This window comes from Mustela putorius, unplaced genomic scaffold, assembly GCF_011764305.1.
Source record: "Mustela putorius furo isolate JIRA1106 unplaced genomic scaffold, ASM1176430v1.1 tig00004007_pilon_pilon_pilon, whole genome shotgun sequence".
Lineage (NCBI taxonomy): Eukaryota > Metazoa > Chordata > Mammalia > Carnivora > Mustelidae > Mustela > Mustela putorius.
Window position 1 is genome coordinate 6,797,641 of NW_025422145.1, and position 14,358 is coordinate 6,811,998.

The window sequence follows — 14,358 nt, forward strand, 5'->3', positions numbered from 1 at the left end:
AGCATGCCCAGCTTCCAATCATTCGGCAAATATGAATGCCTTTGCCTACATTACGATGTTGCTGGTTATTTTATATACTTAGAGGGCATTTTGTGACATACGAGGCATACCGATTTTTCCTCACTGGAAGGTCAGACGCTCCCGCATTTAAGAACAATCACTGGGAGAGAGATACAAAGGAAAAAGAACACAAAATCCAATGACAACACATGCTATCTTATTCTAGTACCATGTGCTCAAAAAATCCATAATTCCTAGTACTTTCTGGATGGCACTCTCTTAAGCAAAGACATAATTTGTGACCAGGCTGGGTAAAGACAGACAGCCATTACTTTCTTAATGGCCAACTACCCAAAAAGGCTCAGTTAAGTGATCTCAACTAGCAATCTAATCAATTAAAATTGATAAGTGAAATACTTTTAACCTTTATTTCAGCAGGCTATTCCTGGGGGGCTGGTGCAGAGAAGGAAGGAATGTGAATTCCCAGCATAAAATTTAATTCCATTTCATGGAGAGGTCCCTTTGAAAGAAAGCTATTTCCCTCTTCCCTTGACTCAGATCAGAGAAAGACTGGTTTATGGTTCTCCGCAGCCAACACAATCAATTTAAACCCTTAGAGAAATCCTCATGGCAATTTCTCACGGAGGAAAGGACCAAAGGAGATAAGCACAGATAGCACAAAGGGGACACAGCTTCTTTGTTCCTCCGAGAGAGAAGAAGAAAAGAGAATAGGAGAGGGCAAGAAGAAATTAGGGACACCTGGAAGGCTCAGTTGGTTAAGCGTCCAACTCTTGGTTTTGGCTCAGGTCATGATCTCAGGGTCATGAGATCAAGCCCCGAGTCGGGCTCTGAGCTCAGCAGGGTTTCTGCTTGAGACTCTCTTTCTCTCTCTCTGCCCATGTCTCTCAACTAAATAAATAATTCTTAAAAAACAAACAAAAAAAAGTTAGACAAGAGGGTAAAACCCGTAATAATTACAGGGAATTTTCTATTTGGGGAGAATGCTCTCTTCTTTCTATGCCTCACATTTAATTAGAGGTAACACAGCATACGGTTTCTTGAGCACAGTCAGATGCTAGACACTATGCTCTGTCATATAATATTTCATATTATATTCTGCTCAAGTCTCAAAAGAAGCCCATCATATAAGGAAGTTCATCACCATTTTCCAAGTGAGGAAATGGAAGTTGTAGGGGTTTCGATCATTCATTGTGAATACACAGCAGGCGGCATGGGGGTCACATGCCAACCCTCAGTGGTCTAGATCATGATTGCTTGTCGCACAACTGAACACTTTTGTTCAAACTCATCCAACCGTACACTAAAACTTAGTGAATTTTGTCGGGTGTAAACTGTATTTCACTAAAGCTGAGTTAAAGCTGTGGGGACCCTGTCCTCACCATACACCACAGAGAGTGGCCATCCGCCGCTCCTGCCTGCTCAGCTTCCATCTCTTTGTGCACTTCCTTTGACGGCAACCTCCCTCCTCCCTCTCACATGAAGAGGGCCCCACTTCTCAAGAAATGGCCCCTACTTCCCAGCTTGGGGTTCGCCACATGACCCTGGCCTTGCCCAGTTGATGAATCACACTCCTCTGACAACAACTGGTTCAGGGATGGCCCACCAACCCATGCCAGGCCAGAGAGCCCTGCTGTGGACTTCCACAGGAAAAGGAAGCTCTGTTTCTGTCAGGTCTGCTTAGCTGGTTCAGCAGGATTTGGAACTGCAGATGGCCACCTTGTTGCCACCTGGTGAGAGCCCTCCCAAAGATGAAGCCGGAACAAAGGGAAGCCGAAACAAGACAGGGTGGCAGCTTCCTGATGATGCTGCTTGAGCACCTAGATCCAGCTATGCCTGAAGGCAGACATACTCCTGGAATTTTCAGTGACACCAGCCAGTTCCCCTTTCTTTTTCCCTAAGCTCACCCAAGTTGGGATTTCTGTCACTTATAACCAAAGAATCCTACCATATCACAATGCCTCTAAGAAAGAGAAAACCACCTTGACCATCCATGTGCACCTGCCCTTCAGCAAATGGAGGAAAACAAGAGTGGTATGCATGTGAGGCGGATTACAGGGGCTCGACCGGGCTTTGGCCCACTGGCACTTTAAATCACAGCCTCATGCTCAAGCTGCTGAGGAGAGCATGGCGCACTGTGTGGTTAGGGACGAAGCCCACAGCTGCAGGCTGAGCACACACTTCTCCAGCCTCCCCAACTCCGCCTCACCTCCAGGCTGGTGATTTGCACTTCTGCAAGTTCTCCCCTTTTCCGCAGCAGAGGCCTTGCATCACTAGAATCCAGCAGAGACCCCTTACTACACAAACCAATCACGCTCCGGTTATGTGGAGGGCAGGGACGACTCCCCCTCCCCCCACACAGCTCCACCTGGGCTCTGGTAAGCAGAGCCCGCAGATGGACTGCCAGGGGCCCAGGAACAAGGGCCCTTCTTTGAGTCTGACAGGACGTGCACACTCTGTTAGCTTTTGGGACAGATCAACGGCGGAAGCAAACACAGGTCACACCCCGACCTTCCCCGTGACACCAGAGCCAGTGCGGCAGCGAGCGCATCCCTCCCTGCCCCTACCCGTCCATCCCCCGCAAGGGACTCACTCAGATCTAGCACGTCATCCGTTTTGATCAGGTCCTCCTCCCGCGTCAGGGGCAACTGGGTCTCGGGCTCCCCTCGCAGCTGCAGTGACAGGGAGCGGAGCATGAAGAACACCCGAATGGCCTGCGTGGACAGTTCAGGAGCAGAGGAGAACGAAACTGTAGTTATTCAGGGGAAGCACTCTGTGTGCAGAAATCACACAGGAACTCTTGATTTATACAAACAAAACCAAACAAAGTCCACTTGTCCCAGTATCATGGCCCTGGTGTTTCCGCAGCAAGGTAAATAAACAAATAATCGAAGGGTACAGGCAGTTTTTAGTTCTGCACAGGTCTGGACCACTTGACTTCAGCTGAGCACCTGTCCTTCTGCCAGGAGCTCTCTCCTAGTGCCATGTGACCTTCATGACACCCCTGTTTAGCAGGCAGCCCCATTTTGCAGACAATGCACTGGGACCCCAGGAGGCACATTGAACTGCCCCAGGCCACACATCTGGGGGGACTAGAACCAGAACTCTTTCTTCCAAGTAAACAGGCACAGAATATGGAAATCCAAAACACAAGTACTAGTGTTCCAATGTCCCGCCTAGTGAATGCAGGGGCAGGGAAGGCCGAAGAGGGTAAGATGCTCGTATGACTCAGAGCCAGCCAGACTCCATGAAAATCCTACCCCTGCCCCTCCCTGAGTGAGGGCGTTTGCAGCACAGTCTTAGCCCCTGGGCCTTACCACAGCGAGTAGGCTGTGGATGGGACAGCAGCCCTGGAGCCTGGCTGGTATGCCGTGACTTCAGTGCTCCAAGTGCCCCTCAGACTGCCCAGCCAGCTTTCTGGAGGCAGAGTCAGCTCCGTCAGCACAGGGATTCCCGGCCCATGGAAGAGATGCCTGGGTGGCATCCAGTATGGCCATTGGACATTCCCAGAGAGCAGGAAAAAAGCAGAATTCCCAGGCCCAGACCCAAAGAAGTTGGTGTAGAAAACAGCTTTTACCCCGGACCCAGCATGCTCTGAGAGCATCCCACCCCTGGGTTCTAGATTGGGGCTGAGTTGCCCACTGACGACAGACTGGGAAGTGAGGTGCAGCCTTTCAGAGAGGCCACCTCCATGCCACTTGCCCTGCCACACAGCTGATGGGCCTAGCTTCTGCATGAGCCTGAGGGAAGCAGCCCGGGAGTCGGCCACGTGAGCTCTGTGTTGGACTTGCTGGGCAAGGCCCCTGACCTCCGTGAGCTTCGATTTCCACATCTGTGAAATGGGGGCGGCAGTCCCTGCCCCGCAGGGCTGCTAGGAGACTCTGAGAGAATGCTGGGGGAAGTGGGGAGCCCCCAGCATGTGGGCAACCATCTTTTCCTCCAGCCACCCACTAGCTGGGCACGGGGGAGGGCATGGGGACAAACCACTGTCGCCACTGGTGAGCCACACAACGATGAGTTCCAGCCCACTTCTGGTCTTCCTGTTTATAGTTCCAAGGCTACAGGCCTGGCACACGGAGAGGGGAGGCTACCCTTCCTAGGACAAGGTGCCTCCCAAAACAAAGCGGGGGACAGGCCTTGCACAGGCTCCTGCTGACCCAGGCAACAAGGATGCCCACCAGGACATTTAAACCCAAATCCAGTCTTGGCCTGGAACTGTCAGGAGACCTGAGCCAACGCCTCCCTCTCCTAATGGAGAAAACTGGAAGAACACGATTCTACCTCCTGGATGTATCCTGAGGCCCCGTGTTCCTCTCAGTCCACCAGAAGCACTAGGGAAAGATAAGCCTTTGTAGTATAATGATGTGGGGGGCGGAGCGGTGGGGGGGATTAGCACTGATCTAATTGTCCTTAGTTTTTTTTACAGTACAGCCTTCCTAATACATCTGCAACAATCAAAAGAAAAAGAAGTGCCGTTCCATTTTTTAAAAATCGAAACCGCTTCTATTTATTATGCGCCCAGAGTGTGCCAGGCACCGGGAGCATCTTACTGCAAGAGGGAACTGCTATATGGTAAGAAACAGAGCCGGGAGGGGCAGAGCCATCCAGGTCCATGTGGCTGGGGCTGCCTTCGCTGGGCTTGGAAGCAGCGGTATCTGATGCATGTGCCCCTTAACCAAGCACACAACACCCCCATGCCTGCACCAGCCTGACTGCAGGAAGCCTGAGATGTCGGGGGGCGGCTTGAAGATATGGCCATCTGAGCTCTCAAGGAAGAAGTCATGGCCTTGGATGCGAGGAGGAAAGGCCCACTGGTCAGGTCCAAACAGAGGGAATGGTTCATTTCAGTGTCAAAAATCCACTCCTCTCAAAGGTTCTAAAGGCAAGGAAATCAAGCAGGACCCTTGGTAGGGGGTGAGAAAAGGAGAAACATGTGTGGCTTTCTGCACACCATCACTCTGAGAACCAGAAACCTCCAACAGGAAAGGAATTCAGGGGTGCTTGGGTGGCTCAGTGGGTTAAGCCTCTGCCTTCGGCTCAGGTCATAGTCTCAGGGTCCTGGGATTGAGCCCCACAGTGGCTCTCTGCTCGGCAGGGAGCCCGCTTCCCCCTCTCTCTCTGCCTACTCTCTGTTGAATAAATTTTTAAAATCTTAAAAAAAAAAAAAAAAGAAAAGAAAAAGAAAGGAGTTCAGAATTTGGCTCCTAATTTAGACCTTTTTGGTAAAACATAGCTTTTGTTCTGGAAGCAACACATGAAAGATATTTGTAGAAATACAAAATAATAATAATAATAACAACAACAATACAACAATAAAAATCTGAAGAATATGGAAGACACTGACCAGCCCCACAACTTTGAGAATTCACAAAAGAGAGATTAAACAACAGGATGAGGGTCCTCAAATCCATCGCACAGACCCCTAAACCATAAGCACCCCATCCCTGCCTACCCAAGGCCTGCCAGGGATTGGCAGGGCTGGACCGTGTCATCTCCCTAAAGCGTTTTAATGACCCTCTGTGGTTCCCATTGTACAGACTGGAAACCAAAAGCTGGGGATGTAAGGCAGCCTGCCCACGGTGACTCAGCTAATAACCGGACTCCAAAGTCTGTTCTTCCAGCCATATGCCTTTGCCTTCAAAAGATTTAAGGCTTGGGACCCAGGCTTTTATTGAGCGCTGCTCTTTACTCTGCCAAATAAACATGCACTTTAAAAAGTATTAAAATGGAAGAAGGAATTATTGCTCTTTCTGATGCTTCCCCACAATGCCAGGAAGACGGACTCCGGATGCGCACATTAGTTTTGGAAAGGGGTGACAGCTGAGCATGCTCGGATATAATCAAAATGCTCATCCCCTGTGCTCCAAGGTACCTGGGAGCAAGCCCTGCAGCTGTGTGGTAGGGAAGGAGCCCCCTAGGTGGGGGGGACAGCCTCAGGGTCAGACCATGCGAGTAAATCACGTGAATTCCCTGCGCCTGGGCTTGAGTTCTGGGAATGGGCTACCCACCGGCCCTGATCTCGGGGCCTCCCCGGAGGTGCGCCCACAGAACCCTAGGGCAGCCCTGGATTGAGCACTCAGGTCCAGCCCTCTCTCTGCTTCCCTTGTCCCATTTGTAAGCCACGGAGTTCGGGCAGCTGTCACCCGGATGAGGAGCCCACCAGGCTGCGGAAGTGGCTGTGAGAAACCAGTCACTCCTAAGTGGGTGCCGAAGCAGGGTCACCTGGGCCCAGCCCGCTGTGAAAACCCCTTTGGCAAAATGGAGAGCGTCACGCAGTAAATGTTCATGCCCCCGAACCAGAAATTCTACTTCTGGGAACTTTTCCGAAAGAATTAAGCCAAAAGAAAGAAACCCTGTGTTCGTGAAGCCTGCTCACGACAGTTTAGTTGAAAATAATGAATCCTGAGAGCACCAGAATGTCTAGCAGCAGGAAAATGCCTGAGTAAGTCATGGCAGAAGTCGCCAGATAAACTTTCTTACAGTAAGAAATGTGACTTGAATTAAAACTGCGTCCTAGCACGGAAAGCTTCTCGCTGTACAAGGGAGAGAGGAAAGGAAAGGCTGGAAGGAAGACCACGACACTCTTCCTGCCACCATGAGAAGACGTGATTGAACAAAGACAGGGAGGAGACCCGAAAAGCGACGAGGCCTTGTTTGTTTAGGGTGATGAAATCACGGGAAGTTCTTTCCTTCTACTTTCGAAACCCTGTGAGATGTTCTTTAATGTGAAACACACAGCCAAAGAATAAAGAAATAGATCCTATTTCCTCGCGGGCAAGAGCGATCAACACCAAAACTGTTGGTGGTTTTACATGGGAACAAGGAACAGAAGTCAGGGACAAATAAAGCTTCACGGGACTCTATTTCATAATGGCTTCCAAGATTACCACAGAAAGATGGCCGGTGGCTTACATTCAGATTTTGAGATTCACCAGAAATTTCTCTCCCTAACTCTTCTCTACCCTGGAACTTCAGTAGATGGCTAAAAACTCTCTTTCTTTCCCTCCTGGGACACTAGACCACTCTACCCCTGTTTAACCAACGTTTCCTAAACTCTTCGGGCCTGCCGGGCACCTTACAGCCCTCTTTCTTGTCTACTTTGGGCAGGAGCTAAGAGATCAGACACATGAGGACTTGAGGCTCAGGGAAGGTAAGCAACTTGCTCAAAGGCACAAAGCTAGAGCTGGCATTGAACCTTGGCTGGTCCCACCAGCCTGGGCTTTTTCTTAACTGCTTCTCTCAGCTGCCCCTGGGATAGGTCGAGCCACATCCCCATTTCTGTTTCCATGTTCTCATCAGATGCCAGCAGTTCCCATGACCTTCGTTTCAATGTGAACTCCCCTTAGCAGCTAGCATGGCTCAGGGGCACTCTTGCCATTTGGGTATTATTTTATATTATTTGTTCACAGTCTATTCTTGCATTCTGCACAGTGCCTGGCTCCTAGACAGCCACTCAACAAATACATCAAATGAAAGAAGGAAGAGAATAAATTGCAAAATGCAGGAGGGATGTCATGACTTTTGGTGTCAGTTGCCCCCCTGTGGCCTGCAAGGCCTGACCATCTTCCTCTCCTGTCCCCTCCACTCACTTGTCACCCTGCTCCTTGAACTTGCTACATTCTTCTGCGTCTCAGGGACTCGGCACTCACTGAGCCCTCAGCCCTGTTCATTTCTGCACCCTCAGGCCCAGCATCTAGCATCTAGTAGGCATCCAGGGGCTCTCTGGTGATTGAATGGAGGATATTTTACAAGTTAGAAATGATGCATTAGTAAGGGGTGTTTGAACTTCTTTAATAAGCCCTTAAAGAAAATAAAAGGTGGGGTTTCTGAAAAGTGTCAGCCTCCTGAAAGTTAAAAGTCTGCTTGGTGGGGAAAAAAAAAGAAAAAGAAGAAAACCTTTGAATCCAAAAAGATGAAATGGAATGTTCTTTGGATGAAAGCAAAGAACTTGAAACAAACCACATAAGCCCTCAATTGCTTGCTAAACCATACACTTCCTTCAGCTCAAATTCAAAGCACACTGCTGTGTTCTGTGTTTGAAAGGGACACAGGAGCTAAGCTTCTGGACGATTCTAGACAGCTGCCTTGGAACAGGAACCGGACTGAGGTGAGTGGCCGAAATCTTCCTTCAGAAGCAAAGGGAAGTTTCTCTCAGGTAGATGGCTTCACTTTGAGATGGTCAGGGCCGTTTTATAAATCCTGCCACCTTCTCTCTGGCTCTAAACCCAGGGACCCTGAGACTTGAGGGTTGATTGTATAAACTCGTAGGACAAACAAAGGCTGAACAAGAGACCCCAGGGAAGCCCAAGGGCTCTCGGCCTGTGTTTCAGGCAGAGAGGTGGGCGGCACAGCCCTGGGAACTTACAACCAAGTGAGATGTCAGGGCCAAAGGGACGAAGGGAACCCCTACCCTTGAGAACTACTATTAGCCTCTGTGCCCTGCCTTTCACTGAGTCTCCACACTGACTCTGGCAAGGCAGGTATGTGCTGCTTTGAGATGGGAAAAGGAGCCCCAGAGCCCAAGCGACCCTCCCTCTGCCATATGCCTTAGCCTTGAATTTCTCCCATCCTCTCCTGTGGATCAGGACCGTCCACCCCAAGCCAGCAGGGCCTGATGTCGGGATCAGCTAACAAGACCAAGGTCCTCCGTGGGCTCTAAGGCCCGGGAGCCTGGCCCCCTCCAGCCTCATCACTTCTCAAAAAGCCTCCCTCACTCTGGGCTCCAGCCATGTCCCCTCCCTAGGGGAGCCGGAATGAGCCACATCCGTCTGGGCCTTTGCCTCCCCTGCTGCCCAACCGATCCTGCTGTTGCCTGTTCTGCCCCCCTCCCCAGGGAGGATGAGGGGCTTGACCTCATGTTCCTTTAGCAACAGCCTCAGCCACACAGACTGGCAACACCCTCCCTCCCTTGCCCTGCACGTGGACTCCTTGAGGACTGAGGCAGTGTATGTTATGTCCCTGGTGTCCAGCACCAAGTAGGGCTAATAGATACAATGAAGGGAGCAGTGGGAAGAAGCAGGTCAGAGCGGCTAAGAGTGTGGGCTCTGGAGGCCACGCTGCCTGCACGGAGTCCTGGCTCTGCTACTTATTAGGTGGGGGACCGTGAGCAAATCACTTGATCTCATCATGCCTCAGTTTCTTCCTCTGCAAGATAGGTTCCTATGATGCCAACTTCCTAGAACGGTGGCAGAATTCCATGAGGAGGGTCAGACAAAGAACTGGTATGAACGACACATGTGATATCAAACATGAGCTCATCTAAGTGTTGAGCAACTGGGGCCCCGGAGACCAAAAAAGAAGGCAGAGTGCAACCCAGAACAGCAGCTCTCACCACCCAGAGCCTTCCGGGCCTCTGGTTCAGGGGACAAGGTGGGCCTCGGGGACAGGACCTCTGTGCTAGCCTCGCCAGGGAACATCTCTGAGGCCAACCAAAGGGTGAGCATACCCGCCTGTGAACAAGTTGCCAGCATAACCTGTGTTTGTCAGAACCGGTCCTAAGGTACTGTCTGATGCCATGATGCCCAGTGCAAACAGTGCCACCCACAAACACACTCGTGGGCCCGGCCACGGGGCCTGCAGGGCTGCCAGGGAGCCCGAGGAAGGAGGGTGTCACTGGCTCAGACGGGGTGGGTCCTGCCATGAGGTCTGTGGCTTTGGTCAGAGAGAAGGCAATGTTCAGTGACTAACACACACAGGTCGGCTTTCCTCTGCAGTCCCCTCCCGCTCCGAGGCCTCCGAGGCAAAATCACCGCCCAGGTGGAGGAAGACCACGGAATCCTCCTGTTGGAGGCCAGTCCAGCAGGTCCCTCCTGCTTCTCAAAATCCCCAAATTAACACCTCGGCCGCTCTGGTCAGATGGGGATTAGCTGAGCAGCAGAGGGCAAGGAACTCATCTAATTCATCCATTCATGTCTCCAGGGAATGATTTTCTAGGAAGAGGTGATGGTGCTTTCTAAGAAAGAAACTGATCTTACACGAGAGATAAAATACCGTGAACAGCCCGCCAGCCAGCTTCAGAAAAACGGTGCTGATAAGGGACGCGCACTCCCACAGGGTTCTAAGAACTCGTCTGCTTTTCACACAGGGGAGCAAGCTGGCTAGAGTCACGGTCTCAAGTGCGTGTGCCTCACCCCCAGAGCCCTCAGATATCTTACCATGGTGCTGTGGCACCGTCTCTGGGGGTCCCGAGCCCCTCTGGGAGGGAGTTTCACACCAAGGCCTCCCCTGCCCTCGCCTGTTCCAGACTCAGAGGCGGGCCCCCAGAGCTGGGGGCTGGGGCTCTGCTCTGCACCAGCCAAGGCAGCCTCCCTGGCCCTCACACAGGGGAATCTCAATCCTGCTTCGGCCAAGGGCAGCTCACCTTGGGAAGTTCCTCCCAGTGGTGGGACGCTGGTGCAGGGTGGTATCCTCCGCCCCTGTCCCAAAGTGGGTTGAAAGACAGGCTCTTGACCTGGTCAGATGGCAGCCCAGGAGAGGTGGGTCCCGCCTGCGCTTACTCACCCGCCGGGTCTTCTCCACGTCCCCACATGGCAGCCGCTTCACAAAGTCGATGCCAGTCAGTGGCGTGCCCGTGGGGGGCAGGAGGATGGAGGCGTCCATCATGAGATACTCCACGTTCATGGGCTTCATCTAGAAGAGAGACGTCAAAGGAAACCTCACCAAAGGGAGGAAGAGGACGGAGCAGGTTACCCAAGCCCCTCGCCTGCACCGCGCACGGCAAGTGAATAAAGTGAGCCCACGAGAAGGCTGGCGTGAGGTCTCAAGGCAGCCCGGAGTGTGAGACATAAGCCTTTGTTTCCCAAGACACGGATTTTTTCCTTCCCTTGAGTGGCAGCTCAGACACTCCCGAGAAGCTGCCTCTGTGCTGTGAAAAGCTGTGGTCTCCCACCGGCTCATTCCCCCACACCCGGCCAGGAGCGGGGCCCTGATCGCAACCCGCCTCCCTCTCTGTGCTGTCAAGGATGACGAAAGCAGACGTAGTGATGGCAGCCCCCAGTTATCGTGGACTACGGACTGCGGGCAGGCGGCGAACTGCAGGCTTTGTCTGCATGATCCTACTTAATTCGCCCAAGGACTCCACAAGGGATGTTTCCCGATCTGCTCATGGGAAAACAGTGACTCAGCTGGTGGGCGGCAGAACTAAGACACAGACCCAGGCCTGCCCTGCTCCAGAACTGACTCCTGCCACATGACCACCATCCCCCTTCCCTGCCTTGTTGTCTTTACCTGGGATCATACGACAGAGCCACTTATTGAGCATCTACTAAGTGCCAGGTGCCAGCAGGTCTCACTTCCTGCTGGACAGCGCTGTTTGCTGATGCTGTTCCTTATTACAGAGGGGTCAGTGAGCTCAGAGGAAGGGTATCAGCCCACAGCCTCTGGGCCACATGGGAACAGAACTGTCTGCCTGCTTCCATACCACCTCCAGGAAGTCTCTGATTACTATGATATTTGGTAACAACATCTCCCCTCCTGGAACTCTGGAACTCTGCTGCATCAATACAGAGAGTGAATATCCACGTGTTTTGGGACATGGACACTTCATTTCCCTGACATCATAAAGGAATGACATTTCTCAAGGTAAATTTCCTAAAGAACTAACTTTACTCCTTCAAGCATTCCATGCTTTTTTGTGTGTCCTTTTGAGTTTTGTTTTTTGTTTTGTTTTTCAGAAAGTGGGCTTCCATCGTTACCACACCCTACATACAGCTGACTGACTACCCAGGACAGTTGTGATGAGGGCCCCGCTGTCTGGGCTAGGGAGCCGAGGAGACACTTACTGCATGCTGCCTGCCTTTTTCTTGTGGCCTCTGTAAGCAGATCTCCTGCAAAGCCTGGGGTGCCCCACCCCAAATCCCTTTACCCCAGGGCTGGGTGGTGGAGCCCTGAGCTACATCGGGGGCCACCCTTGGCATCACCTTCCGGCAGTGCCTTCCAGCCTGCCCGCCGCTCCCGAGCAGCCCCCCCACAACCTGGAAGCCGCCTATGGCGGGAGGGAGAGGAAGCCGATATGAGTAGTGCATACACTCTCCGGGGGGCATCTCCTGGGCACCAGAGCCCAGGCGCGGGTGCGGGACCCATCTCACAGCCCGGAAAAATGAACACTGAGAACGTAAGCAACCCACGGAGGTCAGGCAGTTAGTAAGTAGCACCAGCAGAGGGGCGCCTCGGTGGCTCAGTCAGTTAAGTGTCAGACTCGTGGTTTGGGCTCAGATCGTGATCTTACGGTTGTGGGATCCAGCCCTGGGTCAGAGTCGGCTTGAGACTCCCTCCCTCTCCCTTTGCCCCTCCCTCTCTGCCCTTCGCCCTGATTGCACACTGAGTGTACACTCTCTTGCTCTCAAATAAATCCATTTTTAAAAAAGGCAGATACTGAGCAGAGGTTTAGGAGCCTGAGCTTTTCCACATCGTCAAGTGACATACGAGCCTTATGTTTCCAACAGGAAACCGAACTATGGAGAACTGTGCTGCAGAACAGGACGTCCCAGGGACAAGCACCACAGCAGTTAACCCCCGAATCCACTCCCCTCTAGCGACCGGTCCAAAGAGTAGAAGACGGACACACTCTCCCAGGGGCTGGGGGAATAAGGGGGAGCAGTGACCATCTCCAGGTGAGAGGCACGCCTGAGCGGCCCGTACACCACCAGAGCAGGCCTTGGGCACTACTGTGGTATTTCTGGAGATGATCTATGCCAACTGACGTCTTCCCTGGAACAGGCTCTGCAGAGGCCTTGGAAGTGCAGAGAGCGAGGACGTGGTTAGGACCCAGCAGTCCACACCCGGTGAGATGAGCTTGGGAGCCCCGAGCCACTTAGAGCAAGCGCTTTTGTCTTCGTGACACTTAGGTTTACTACAAACTTCTTGAATCACTCCCCTCTTTGATGAGCAATGTCCACGAAAAGGACATTTATCCTCTATTTACTGAGTGCCAACTAAGGGTCAGATGACAGGGATGCATGGAAATGAACAAAATGGAGAAAGCTGTCATCTTTGGAACTGATTCTTTCCCATGACTGTGCCTGATGGATGGAGGAGATAGGGCTGATGCTGAGCCGGTGCTGTGGACTCAAGGACAAGCAACACGCTAGAACATTCTGGAGGCACGGCAAAGGGCACTGGAGGTGAACTGCTGGGCTTTGGAATCCTGACTCTGCACCTCACTGGCTGGGCAGATGTGGGGCCTCACTCAACCTCTCTGATTCTTGCCTCCTGATCGGGGCGACAGGAGCAGTAAAAGAATGAACACATCCAATGTGCTCTACACTCCTGATTCGTATCAAAGGGAATCTTCCCAACCCATCTCTGGCACAGCCCACAGAGGGGGAGTGGGGGACCATGTGAAATTTCACCAGTGGTGGGGATCAAAAGGCACCGCTTCTGATTCACCTCCCCACCAATCTCAGCCGGAAAGACCCCAGTTAGACGGTATTCTCCCAGTTCCGCAGGACGAGTGCGTGGGCCCCCATGTGCGTCCCAGCCCCTCACTTACTGTCATGCTCCTGTACTCATCTTCAAACATGTCCAAGAAAATTTCTTCTCCCTAAAAAGAGAGGAAGGGAGAGAGATGATGCATATTTCTTTCCGTACACACCAAAGTATTACAAACCCCAGCTCACGGCTGTTGGGGCCATCTGCTTCTCAATAGTGATTCTCGTGAATCGCCAGGAAGGACGACACACACACGAACACCAACACACACGCTCAAACGAAAGCCCAAATATCATATGGCACTGCTCAACATTTCTCTCTTTTCTTTTTCAAGCATGTAGAGTTAGAGTCCTTCTGTCAAGGCAGTGAATTAGAACAACAAAAAGAACACCATACGTAATGAAACTACAAAAGTGGGTGAAGTTACGAGTGTTTCTCCATCATCTGCGTGTTGAGAACAGGTGGAGAAATGAGAAGCCTGATTCAGGGGCCACGTTAAATCCGTGGGGCTCCCACCTCAGAAAGGCGGCGTGTAACGAAGCATACTTAACGCTGCAAGTACACAGCTCACCCTGGTCGTTTCTGAGGCACACCCGTGAGGCCCCACGGCTCTGCAGGGCTGCGGTGGGTAAGACTCTGGCTCGGAGACTCACAAACCAGGGGCCCAGTTGCAGCTCTCCCTCTCAAAACCCCCCTCTGGTTCGCTGCAAGACTGGAATGACAGCCCACATCTATGCGGGTCACTGTGAGGATGTGAGGGTTTGCCCGAGTGAAGTGCTGGCTGCAGAGCCTGCCCCTGGGTCGGGGCTGGTAAATGCTAGCACTCGTGGTCACTATGGTCACCCCTGGATGGAGCACAGCCCAGGAGGGGGAGGGAGAGATGCAGTTGAAGGCACCATGGCTATTCAAACT

General features: G+C 52.2%; 1 protein-coding gene across 13 annotated transcripts in view; it reads right to left on the reverse strand.

Moving 5' to 3' along the window:
- Window positions 1-14,358, reverse strand: part of CLEC16A (C-type lectin domain containing 16A) — a 215,986-nt gene that overhangs the window by 107,008 nt on the left and 94,620 nt on the right. For all 13 annotated transcript variants that reach the window (XR_199256.3, XR_199257.3, XM_045072138.1 and 10 more), the window contains 3 exons: window positions 13,508-13,558; window positions 10,519-10,647; window positions 2,612-2,732 (listed from right to left, as the gene is read on the reverse strand). Coding sequence is in view for 11 of the 13 variants with exons in the window: in XM_045072138.1 (XP_044928073.1) it covers window positions 2,612-2,732; window positions 10,519-10,647; window positions 13,508-13,558 (301 nt within the window). In the remaining 2 variants the exon portion in view is untranslated. The remainder of the gene's footprint in view (window positions 1-2,611; window positions 2,733-10,518; window positions 10,648-13,507; window positions 13,559-14,358) is intronic.